The sequence below is a fragment of the Carettochelys insculpta genome, chromosome 5 (assembly GCF_033958435.1).
Source record: "Carettochelys insculpta isolate YL-2023 chromosome 5, ASM3395843v1, whole genome shotgun sequence".
NCBI lineage: Eukaryota > Metazoa > Chordata > Testudines > Carettochelyidae > Carettochelys > Carettochelys insculpta.
The window spans coordinates 127,673,316-127,685,415 of record NC_134141.1 but is presented as its reverse complement, the minus strand read 5'-3'; the positions used below and the strand labels follow the sequence as shown (position 1 = coordinate 127,685,415).

Genomic DNA, 12,100 nt, shown 5'->3' with positions numbered 1-12,100 from the left:
GGACAATGGCTGCTGGAGCATCCTTTGGATGCTTTGTGCACCTGGAGGCACCAGAAGAACTGGTCTGTGGTCTGCAGGGTGGGTGGACGCCCCCCTCATGCCAGCACCCTGCACAGCAGACTGGCACTGGTGCAGGTGCTCCCAGTCTCTGGCGCCTGGTCGTGGTAGCTTGGCTTCTTCCTCATGTTGGCAACCACAGGATCTCTGCTTCCCTCCTTCCACTTTACTTGCTTCTCCGTGACATCTGGCTGTTACCCAGCCCGTCTTCCGGACATCAGTTGCCTGCCTTACACGTGAGTGTAGGGGGAGAGAGTGTGGTCCGATGGTTGGAGCCAGGAGCCCCAAGCACTGTTCCCAGCTCTGCTGCTGGATTCCTGGGAGCTGCAGAGCGCGTTGAAGTGGCTGTGGGCTCCAGCTAAGCCCGTTTGTTGTTTATCATGTCACAAAGGCTGGAGGTGGCGGGATTCCCCACTCTCTGCAGCACAGGACAGGGTACAATCCTTCGTGGGCCCAGCTGGCCTGGCAAAGCCTATGGCTGGACTAGAGGAGATTCCCACATTTCTGCGAAAGCCACACAGCCAGGCTGTGATGGAGTGGGGGGAATGCATGTGTGAAGCAAGCAGAGCAGCTCCCAGCGGCTAAGGATGACCCTGGGGCTATAACCTAGACTGGCAGGTAACACCTCTGCCCTGAACAAAGAGGAGGGTGGAGCCGAGCTGTTTTTTGAATGGTGGGCGGTAGTTAGAGGTTGGGGGGGAGAGGGAGCTGGAAGGCAGCCAGCCTGAGGAGGGGGAAAGCTACACCCCAGAGGGGCACCCCTCGGGGGCCTCTCCTCAGGACGGGTTGGAAGGACTGTCTCTGGCTGCTGTACTGACGCTTCTGTGAGAAACTGGGCATCTGTTGCCTAATAAACCTCCTGTTGTACCTGCTGAGTGAGAGTCACTCCTGCCAGCGGATGGGGTGCAGTGCAGGGGGACCCCTGGACCCCATCACACAGGCCTAGACTGCAGCTGTGATGGACTATAGGAAGTGAGAGCTGGTGTAGGGATGCCCCTTGTGAGGCTCTCTCTGGTTTGCAGATCTCCGCCTGACATGGCACCTGTCTGCAAGGTAGCAGGGCCAGCTGGGGAGGCCTGGCAGGACCTGCTGTGTAGGCTGTGGAGTCTGCAGGTCCCGTGTGCAGTGTGCCAGCAGCCCCTGCCCCCCGTGAGGCTGCACCTCCTCGTTAGCTGTGCGGGCCGCTTCAGGCGGGCCTATTTTCTGCAAGCTAGGGCTCCTGGTGAGTCGCCACCCAGCTCCCGGTCACCACTCCAGGTGCACACCCAGTTTCTGGTGTGGTCCCCAGCACGTCCTGTGCGAACCCTGCAGCTGCTCCTGCCGCTCTAACCCCTGCGTGGGAGAGGCCGTTTCTGGGTCTCTCCTCTGGTCTGATGAGCTACAGGGGTGGGCCTCTGCCCTGAATGGCAGGCGGGAGTGGCCTGACCGGTGCTGGGGGCATTCGCCCTAGCCTGTGAAACATTCTGCCATTGTGAGCTCTTTGGGGGCAGCGGTGCACATCTTTGCTGGCTGAATGGCACCCCTCCCCCTCCCATGGGACCCTAACCCTACAGTGCCTCTGTGCTTCTGAGATTGGGCTGGAGAACTGGTTTCATGGTTGCACCCAGGAGCCCAGCCAGGGATTGGGGCCATGCTTCACGAGGCGCTGCACAGGTACAGAACCACAGCGGTCCCCGTGTCTGGCAAGACTGGCCTAGCTATTTGTGGTGCCGTCCTGCGTGTGTCCCCTGTGGACATGCCAGTGGGACCTAGGGTTTGGGATGGAGCAGAGCTGTTGGCCGTCTGGCAGTTGGCACTACTGCTGCCCTCAGCTGAAACCCATGGAGAGCAGCTGCAGGATGTGGGTAAATGGTTCTCCTTGGCCTCTGAGCATGGGACGAGGAGCAGTGGGCTTAGAGTGCAGCAAGGGAGGTTTATGTTGGACACTAGGAAAAACTCCCTACCTGCCAGGGTGGTTAAGCGCTGGAATCAATGGCCTACAGGGGTTACAGGAGCTCACTCAGCAGAGACACTGAGAGGGGGTTAGACAAAGCCCTGTCAGCATGCTGTGGATGGGCCCGCCAGGAGGGCAGGGACTGGACCTGACGACCTCTGAAGGTCCCTTCCAGTCCTGCCACTGGACTGGCCTTTGCGGGCATGTCCAGCAGCCCTCTGCGAGGCTTGTGGCGTTAGAGCTGAGGTTGGGGTGGAACGGTGACTGAATGTCTTTTCTTCTCGTGGGACCAGCTGTTGTCCTAGGCCCCAGTCGGCTCCTCCAACACGCTCTGCTTGGCGTGGGGGCAGCAGCCGTGGCAGCTCTGCACCCAGGAGGTTGGGAAGCGTTGAGGAGACCCTGCAGCCTGCTGTCTCTGCAGCGAGTCGCAGAGGTTGCACAGAGCAGCAGGGAGGGCTTTCCCCACCCCCAGCTCTGCTAACACTGCGGCCGCCTCCTCTTTGTGTTCTGGAGGAGCCGCCCAGCCCCTTCAGTTCAGCTCAGTTCAGGGGCTGAACAGGGGTCCCCACGCTGAAGTGCGGAGTGAGAGCGAGGGAGAGGAGCCCTGCAAGTCAGCTGCCTCCCGATGAGGCCAGCACGTCTCCCCTCCGTTTCTGCTTCTGCAGGGAGCTGGGCTGGGCGGTCACTGGCCGTGTACGGTCAAGTGATTTCCACACTTGGCCCCGAGAGCAGTGGGTCAGAAAGCCCTGCTGGGTGCCGTTCAGATCAGTCTCCGCACAGTCCCTGCTCTGTAGCACGGTCAGGCTAACAGAGGAGCTCATGCTGGCACAGCTGTGGGGCTGAAGGTCAGGGTGTAGGGGACTGGCAGGGTTGTGTGAAGACGTTTCCTCCCATGTCAGATTTGGCAAAGACCGTGAGGTGTGTGCGGGGGGGTGTTACCTTAATCTGCAGCATGGGTCATGGGCCATGTGCACGTTTAACCTGGTGTAACTGGTGGGGTCTCTGTCACATGCAGGCTGCGAGCCATGGTTTGAGGGTGCCAGTAACTCAGCCATAGGTCAGGGGGCTCTTCCAGGGGTGGGAGGTGCTGGTCTCTGGCCTGCAATGGGCAGGGGGTCACCCTGGGTGATCACAGTGGTCCCTTCGGGTCAGGGAGCTTGCCTGGCCCCTGCTTAACTGGGCCCGGCCCTCAGTGCATCTGATCTCCGACTTTCACCAGCACTAGAATCCTCGGCTGGATTCTGGGCTCAGGATCCAGTTATTTCCAAGCTTTCAGCATCTCCGTTTGCTCCCAGGATTTCCAGTGCTAGAGTGTGTGCAGGCTGCAGGCAGTTCTGAGTGATGAACGTGGCTGTGACATGCCTGCTAGGGGTGTTCTCTTCCCTTGCTGCCCCCCAGCCCCCCTTCCTCTCCAGCGCGACAGCCAGCGCGACAGGCAGACGGAGACAAAGGTCTGTCCCCAACCCGCCTGCCCCTGCATGTGATTTCCCTGCTTGCGTGTGTGTTGCAGGTTTTCTCAGGCTCCTGGCCAGCCTCTGAGCTGCTGGGGAGCTGGGCGGCTTTGGCCTGGCCTGGCCTGCACAGGTTTGAGCCAGGGGGCTGTCTGCATCGCCGAATGGAGGGAAGGGTTTTATGCTGCTTTTCATTCTTGGAGGGCCTTTGAATGGGGAAGGAGGAGTTGGGAAGCGAGAGACCTGGGTGTCAGGGCCCCCTCTGCCTGAGGCAGAGACTCGTTAGGGAGGAGGAGTGCAGTGACCATAGGGCTACCGGGTGCTTGGGGGTGGGGCTCCCTCTCTCCCCATTGTGCACATCAGTGGTGTCCAAAAGCAACTGAATGGATATCCATATGCTCTCCCCTGCACCTAGACAGGCGCCGCCCCCCTGCCAGGCACCCTCCCCCCGCAAACTGCTGGGGGTTCCCCAGAGGTGCCTCCGCCGCCGCCAGGCTTGGCCCTCCAAGTGGTGGGGCAGAGGGTGCTCCCGTGTGCGGCTCTGCTTTGCCACAGTGCTGTCAGCGAATGAACGGCGTATTGGCCGCTGCGGGTACACCGGGCAAAATACTGGTGGGGCCCGAGGGACTGGGAGCCTGGGGCTCAGGGTGTTTGTTGGGGAGAGGGATACTGTGACCAGGGAGAGGGGGTGAGTGGCGTGGAGTGTGACCCTGGTAATGCTGGTGTCTGACCTGCTGTCTCTGGGCGCTGCATTCTCGTGCCTGCACCGGAGGGTGGCTGTCTCACTCGGTTGCACCTCTGCTCCTGGGCTGCCTCCAGCAGGGTTGGGGCACTGCCATCCTTCCTGCACGTTGGCTGCCCCATCACCCTGGCTGCTAGGCTTGGCTCTCCTCTTGTGCCAGGCGCTGCCAGACAGGGAGAGGCAGAAGGGCCCTGGGGAGGGGAGCCTGCTTTCAGGGCCATGGTGGAGGCGTGGACCAGCTGGGGAGCTTCCCTGGGTGCTGTCTCCTGGCACGAGGGTCTGGTGCCCCCCTCCTCGCACTGGCTGCCTCCTAGCAGTGGGGGGAGTCTGTGGACATGACGCGTCCTTGGCAGGGGGCTCTGCTCGGTTCCGTGTGACGCCTGCCTCTCGCTCGCTGCTGGGGCGTGGATTAGACAGCGACAAGCTGGCTGGAAAGGCAGTGAGCTGGGCAGTGCAGTGTCTCTGCCTCTAGTCCCCCCAGCCAAGGCAGAGGGGAGTTCCAGGCCCCCTTCCCCGGCAGAGACTGCTGCTGCACCCCAGGCGCGGTCCGTTTCCTGTCCCACCCAGGCAGCAACCCGCCGGCCAAGTACGGGCGCGCTCTCTCCGGCCCGCTCGGCCGCAGCTCTCCCCCAGCCGGCGGGCCAGGGCACTGGTTCACTGCGCTGCTCCTGGGCTCTGCTCTCCTGTAGGGATCCAGCCGCCTGTGCTGGCTCTGCCGCGGTCCCGCTCCCGGCCCAACGCTGGCAATGCCACTGCCCTCGCGCCGGAGGTGCGGCTGACTCCCCTCTCCGGCACTGTGCCACCTCCTCTGGCCTGGCTCCTCGGTGGGGGGAGGTTGGGAGTTTTCCTCCAGGCCCAGGGCTGGGAGAGGGCAGCCAGGCCCTGGGTCTTCCTGGATCCTCGCTCCCCAAGACCTGTTGGGGGCAGGGTGATGCCGAGGCAGCCTGCCCGGCGCTCTGCCAGCGAGAGCGCTCGGGCCGTGGCCTGTTCCCTCATGGAAGGGCCGGGCTGGGCCGGATGCACCAGCAGGCTGGATCAGACTGAGGCCCTGAGGCGCCTGCTGTGGAGGGGTGGGGTACAGGGTGAGGAGAGGGAAGCTGAGGCACAGCGCAGGCACGGGAAGCACCCTGTCTGGCCAGGCCCTTCCAGCAGGCCAGGTGGGGGCTCCCAGGTGTCCAGGTGCTGTTGCTGCCCTTAGGCCCCCCGGGGAGGGAGCTGCAGGGGGAGGAGTTGGTGTGACCCATCCTCACTGGAGGTTAGCAGCAGTGTGGACTAACCCCTCCCTGCCTGGAGGTGGGAGGGCAGTTAACCCCGGTGCTGGGGTTGCAGCTGTAGGAGGGCTGGGGCTGGAGCTGGGGAGGGATGCTTGCTGCCTGCAGCTGTGGCTGCTGGCTGGGTCTCCCAGCCGCTAGGCTGTAGAGGCTGCTGCTGTTGCTGGCTCCCTGTGCCTGCTGGCCTGTCAGCGCTGCGGTGCGGGAGTTCCTGGTGCCCCGTGCTGTGCACAGCAGCTCTCGCTATATAAGGGTTACAGGCTGTAGCAGGGAGGGGCTGGGAGCCATAAACAGCAAAGTGCTGCTGCAGGCTGGCTGGCTCTGGGGTGGGGAGGAGCAGCCCCTGAACCGCAGCTGGCCTGACCCTGCTCTGCGGCCCTGCAGGGCTCGGTGCATGCCCAGGCAGGTACCCGGCCCTGCTGGGTCCAGTTTGGCCCTGCAGCCTGCCTGGGGATTTCACTGAAAGGCAGCGCAGCCCTCCTGCTGCTGTGCGAGTCCCCAGTGTGGGGAGGGGTCCCTGGGCAGCCTGTAGCAGGTGTGGATGCAATGGTCACTGCAGCCCATGGGGCAGCTGCTGGGACGAGGGTCTGCAGAGGGAAGGATGCAGCCAGCAGCCATTGCTGCAGCTGGGTTGGCCTGAGTCTCCTGGGCCCAGAAGGGGCAGGGCCTGGCAGACATCCTGAGGTCCCTGAGCTGTGCTGAGAGCAGGTGCTGCTAGCCTGGCTTGGTTGTCATGAAATCAAACTGGAGGCCAAGCAGCCTCCTGGGCTCTGGCTGCCGGCTGAGCCACCCCCGGCCCCTGCTGCACTGTGGTTAGTAACATGCTGGCCTGGCCCAGCCAGACCCCGCTGTTTACCCCGTGGGTGTGCCAGCAGGGTCCCATGGTGCATTGCATCTGCAGACTGGGATGCGAGCTGCTGATGGCTGAAATGCAGCTACTTCTGGGGTAGAACATGTGGTTTCTAGCAGCTTGAAGCGCTTGGTGGGGTGTGGGAGTCAGAAGGGCTGTAACTTCAGGCGGGGAATTGGGATCTCTAGGGTGTAATTGTCCCAGCTGGACCTGACTGCCCACTGACTCCCTGCCAGCCACTGGTCATCCACCATCAGCGCTTGGTTTTAAATTCTGCAGGCGGGGGCACCCCCAGCTCCAGAGTGCACCCGGCACTGGGGAGATCGCCCCATTGGGCCACTAACACAGCTTCCCCGTGTGCGTGGGTATTCTTTCCAGGTCTCGCATCCAAGCCCTTCCCGGGCAGCCAGCTGGGGCATGGGTGTCACTGCATGGCTGGAGGTATGGACAGGGCACACACACCTGTTGCCCTCTGCTTAGCTCCTGGCACTCTGGGGGGCAGTCGGAAAGGGGCTGAGCTGGTATTCCCATGTGGCCCTCGCCTACCGCCCTTTAGATCTGCCCCGTCCTCGCTGAATAGCACTGCTCTGCACTTTCACCCTCTGCCGCCTAGGTTCGGGGCAGGGCAGCCAGCAGGCCCAGGGTTCCTTCCCTGCTCAGCTGATGGGGTTTGTGATGCACGTGCAGGACCGGAGGGTAATGGAAAGGCCATGTTGGCGTCAGGCTCGTTAGGAAAGCAGAGACCGGCTGGCTGGCCGCTTATGTGCGGGTTCATCTGTGGCGTGCTGGGGGCCTGATGTGCCAGAGTAAAGCCGGGCCCTGCTCTGGAGAGCTCCCAGTCTGTGATGGAGCCAAGGAGCTGGAAGCCAGAGGAAGGGAAGGTGGCAGAGGCCGCAAGAGCCTTTCTATGAGCTGTTCTTGTGGGCAGTGCTCGCAGGGCACTTGGCTGCCTTGTTTCCAGTCTGATCCTGTGGGGCAGGGCTGTGGACTTGGTCTCTAGGGTCTTGGCTGGCTCCAGGATGGGGCATGGAACAAGGGGCGTTCCCTTCTCAGGGCCACCAGCTCTGCTCCAGGTTCAGGCAGCAGGGGCTGGCTTGCATTTCACATCTCCTCTGGGTATGAACCTGGTTGGTCCCTGCCTTTGGGGGGCCCAGCCACCCCAGCGCTCTGGTGTAACCCATCTCCATAGCCGCCAGACAGTTGCCTCCAGCGGCCCCTTGCTGGGAGCCTCCACAGGAGAGGCCAGTGACTGGCCGGGCTGGAGCTGGTACTTGCTTCTTGTCTAGAGGGTCGTTTCTTCCAGTCCTGCTGGGCGGCTGCAGTGTGTGGTCCTGTGGTTTGCCCCCTCTTCTGTACTGGGGGCTGTCAGTGGCCCCCCATGGAGTCAGACTTGCAGGGGAAGTGATCTGTATCTGCCCAGTGGGCTAGGACAGGACTTCCTTGGCCTTGCTGTGTTGGATGAGCTGCCTTCCCGAGGGAGGGTGGGAGATGTGCAGGAAGGGGTGTGTGAGCAGGATCAGCACCCCGCTCTCACCCGAGGGAGCCAGGTCCCCATCCCCTCAGCCGGAGCCTGGCTTGAGTCTCTGTCTCACCACCAGGGGCCGCGTCTGGCTTGCTGGTGGGATAGCGAGTGTGCAGCCGTTGCTGCAGCGGCTGGAGTGACACTGTGTGGCGTCGGTCTGCTGCTGCCCTGCAGTCCTGCCTGGCACATGGAGGGTGCCTTGGAGCAGGTGAGTGCTGGGTGCATGCAAGGCCTCTGATCTGTGTGCCAGCTGCCGCTGGTAAGGGTCCTCCGTGACTCACCCCAGCCCCCAGAGGCTTTTAGCTTTGCACCTGCTGCTGGTGTCCCTAATTACAGGGCCAGCACCGTGAGCCTGTCCCACACAGCCTGGGTCCTATTGGGGAATCTCCGAATGGCCCCTGTGTTGCTGCCTCCCCCTTTCCCTGCAGCCTCTCCTGCCCTCCCGCCCTGAGTGCCAGGTGCTGGGGGTCTAGGCAGCAGGGTGCTCTGTGGGTGCACAGCTGGGCTTGTGTCCCAGTGCAAGTGACGGGCAGCGCTGGTCTGCGAGGCCCTTGTCTCTGTGACAGGCCTCTGGCCGCAGGTCCTGTCTCGCCTGCTCTGCGACCCCTCGAGGTGCCCACTTAGCCACGCGCTCCACCTCCTGCTCCCTCTGCCCGTGCGCACAAGTCCCTGAGTCGCGCTATCTCTCCCTCTGCTTCCCTTAGCAGTGCTGCTGAACAGGCCCAGTGACTGGAGAAAGACCACAACGCCCGTGATGGTGGGAGCCATTCCCCGGCAGCCACGCCGCTTCTGGGGGGTGCCCGGATGGCAGGTGTCTCCAGCTAGCTGTGCCAACGACCGAGTACTGCTGGGGCAGGCGCTCTGCTTGGCCAGGGCTGGGGTTCAGCTGCAGAGTGGTGAGTGCGTGGCTGGGCCTGGGGAGTGGCAGCCAGCGCTGGCTTCTAAAGCAAAGGGGTCAGGCAGCCCCTGGCGCCGGCGACCAGAGGATTAGCCGAGGCACAACCTGGGCCATCCGGTCCCGTCTCCTGTGCGTTTGGCTGTGTCACCGAGGCCCCCCGTTACAGTGCAGGCCGCTCAGCCAGGGACAGCTCCTGGCCCTCTGGGTGCAGAGCCTGAGGATCCACTGTGGCCCCTGCAGGGTGGCACAGACTCCCGTGGGCCTCAGCGGCTTCCCCTGCGCTGGGACTTGGGGAAGCCCCGTTCCTGCCAAGCTGCAGGGCTTCTGGAGAGCTGGCCTGGCGCTGGGAGGGGGCCCGGGCAAGGCAGTGTGCCGGGCTTCGCACCCACCTGCAGGCCCCCCGGGCAGCAGCCAGGCCCCTGAGAAGAGGGTGGAGTGTCGGGGGAGGCTGGGCCGGAGCCCCAAGCGTGAGCCCCTCTCCTCTCTCCCCACAGATGCGGCGCTGCGGTGCGCTTCGTAGCGGAGGGCTCGGCTGGAGGGACGGGCTCTGACACACGCCCCCTTTGCTCAGCTCCGGGACCTTGTGGCACTTTACCCCCTTGCCTGCTGCTGTATGGGCTGTCTCGTCTCTGGCTCTGCTTGGGGGCCAGCCTGCTAAGGCTCCATGCGGCACATCCATGGCGAGGCGCCCCTCCCCCAGGAGCATGGCCCGGACTCAGGCTTGGCCCGGCCAGGCGGCCAGGCAGCTTTGGAGCCTGCCCCAGAGCACTGCCCCCGCCGCAGCATCGTGATGGGCTACAACAAGACTGAGATCAAGCGCCAGAAGGTTTACCAGGTCTCCATCTTCTCCCACCTGTCCAGCTGCTCCGAGCCGGCAGAGCAGAGAGCCGGTGGGGGGCGGCAGGCCCTCAAGAGAGGTTACCCGGAGCAGTGTACTCTGGGGGCTGGTCAGGACCCCAAGCGAGCTCACTGGGGGAGCCCTGGGGCTGAAGCCAGGCAGGATGGGGTCCCCGGGGAGCAGCACCCTGGCCAGGACTCCCCAGACGACGACACCTTGGAGGATGGGCTGCTGGTGGAGGAGCTGTCCCTTGGTGGCTCTGCCCAGCACTTTTCCCACAGCGGCCTGCGGGTGGTGGAGCACCGCTGCGAAGGCAGCCCCAGCCGGGCAGGGGGGCGGGAGGGCAGCCCCAGGGCCTGCGGCGAGGACAGATCGCAGGAGGCTGTCGCCTGGCCACGGAGCGCAGCATGCAGCACTTTGCACACGAGAGACGGTTGCCCTGCCCCACTGGGGGATGGCCCTGTGGGGAGCCCCAGAGCATGCGGCTCAGCGGGGAGCAGGGAGCGCCCCTGTTTGGCTGGAACCAGGGAGCAGCCTGCGGAGGGGGGCGGGGCCCAGGGGCAGGAAAGGGCTAGCAGCCAAAATCTACTTGACCTTGATTTGCACAATATTGCACAAAACTCCCGGGAGGAGCAGCCAGGGGGCAGCCCTGCCCATAGCAATGGGGCTGGCGCAGAGTGGGAGCCGCGGGCCGAGGCCAACGGACACAAGGAGGCCAGCACCCCACGGGGGGCTCCAGAGCTCGAGAGCAACGGCCTGAGCTCTTCTGAGAAAACGCCCTGGACGGGGGCCCGGCTCTGTGGGGGCAGCTGTCCGGCCAAGAGGAAGCTGCTGCCCTCGGGCGAAGGTGGGACGGACCCGGGTTCGGAAGACGAGAGTGCCATGCCGGTGAGGAAGAAGAGGGCCCCGCTGTGCCACCCCATACTGAGCGCCTGCCGCAGCACTGATGCCAAGGGTGCCCCCTTCTGGAACCACCTGCTTCCGGGAGCCAAGGTGAGCCCCTGCCGGCTTCCGGGCTGGGGTGGGAAGGGCTGGCCTAGAGGAGCAAATGGGAAGCCAGGGAGGGGCTGGCAGGCGTGTGGGGCCGTGGGTAGGATGCCCTGGCAGGGCCATGTTGGGGGGCACTAGGGAGCTGGCAAAGGGGCTGATCGGGTGGTTCCTGGGCGGGGGGAGTCGGGTGCAGGGATCTTGGAGCCTGGCGTGCTGGTCCATGACTCCTGGCGGAGGGCTGGCTGCAGTGAGAGCTGCGTGGCCATGCACCATGTGGCCACTGACTGCCTCCAGGCCCTGGGGCGCATGAGGGGATGTGCAGTGTGGGTGGAGCCGGGCACGCAACAGCTGGAGTGGGGAAGGGTGGAGGAAGGCAGGAGAGCTCTGTGCATCCTTGAGAGCAGCAGGCCCCACGCTGAGACGCTGCCTGTGGTGGGTGCCAGGGCCTGTCGGGGCAGCGGGGCGGCAGGCTGGGTCACGCATGCAGCAGCAGGGGTTTCCTAGAGCCTGGGAGCCTCCTCTGGCTCCCAGGGTAGGCAGGGCTCCCTTCCTGGCCAGCCGTTACAGGGCAGAGCTCTGCCACTGAAGCTTTCTGCCTTGAGTCAGGCACCGTCCGTTTTGGCTGCTGGTTGCCCCAGGCCTGGGTGTGCCCCGATAACCAGAGGGGTTTACAGCCGCTCCTTGGCGCTGTGCGTCAGCCACGTTCTGTGCCCAGCTTGGCCGTCCTGGCACCCTAGTGTGATACAGGAGCTGGCCCAGCGCCCTGTGCCCGTAAGGCATTGCCGCAGCGTGCGGCCGCACACCAGGGGTAACAGCGGCTCCCACCTACAGGCTCCCAGGGGAGTCCCCGGAGGTGCCCGTTGGGCAGGTTGGCTGCCCATGGGAGAGGAGCACAGAGAGAGGCCCCTTGCCTGGGCTGGGACTACCCATGTCTGTGGTGCCCGGCGTGAGGCTCACTCCGTCAGGCAGAGGCTTGAGGGCCTTGGGGGGGCCCTGCTGGGATGTCTGGCCATGGGGTGTGGGAGGGGAGCCCAGGGACCCTGGGCCAGGGTTTGGCCTGAGTCCTTGGCCGGGCTTCTCTCTCCGTGTTCCTGTCTGGGTTCGCTCCCTCCAGCTCCTGTGCACAGTACGTCTCAGGCGCTGCCAGCTCCCTGCCATGCCACTTCCTGTGCTGCAGGGTCCCAGCAAGGTCTGGCTGAGCGGGCGGTGGGCCAGGGCTGATATGATGCTCCGTCCCAAGGCACATACTTGCAAACATGTCTGCTGGACCCTGGCTCCCTGGTGCTTGTTGGGTGGCAGGAGGTCACCTAACCATGTCCTCCCTCGGTGCCACCCGGCTGCTGCCATTCCATGCTGGCACACGACGCTCACGCCTCCATCCTGGGGACCTGTCCCGCTCCCTGGCTCTTCCTTCCTGGAGAGGTTTGCCTGCTCCCCTCGAGGGCACGATATTGCCCAAAAGTCACGGGAGGAGCAGCCAGGGGCAGCCCTGCCCACAGCAATGGGGCTGGTACAGAGAGCCCTGCTCCCCGTCCCGCCACACCCCAG

The 12,100-nt window shown here is 64.3% G+C and overlaps 1 protein-coding gene across 7 annotated transcripts in view; it reads left to right on the top strand.

Moving 5' to 3' along the window:
* The window catches only part of ATOSB (atos homolog B), a 50,769-nt gene that overhangs the window by 29,141 nt on the left and 9,528 nt on the right, over positions 1–12,100 (top strand). For 6 of the 7 annotated variants that reach the window (XM_074995883.1, XM_074995880.1, XM_074995886.1 and 3 more), the window contains 3 exons: positions 7,903–8,034; positions 8,531–8,722; positions 9,219–10,555. In XM_074995883.1, the coding sequence (XP_074851984.1) occupies positions 9,389–10,555 (1,167 nt within the window). In that variant the 5' untranslated portion in view covers positions 7,903–8,034; positions 8,531–8,722; positions 9,219–9,388. The remainder of the gene's footprint in view (positions 1–7,902; positions 8,035–8,530; positions 8,723–9,218; positions 10,556–12,100) is intronic. The other variant, XM_074995887.1, reaches the window with a different exon arrangement.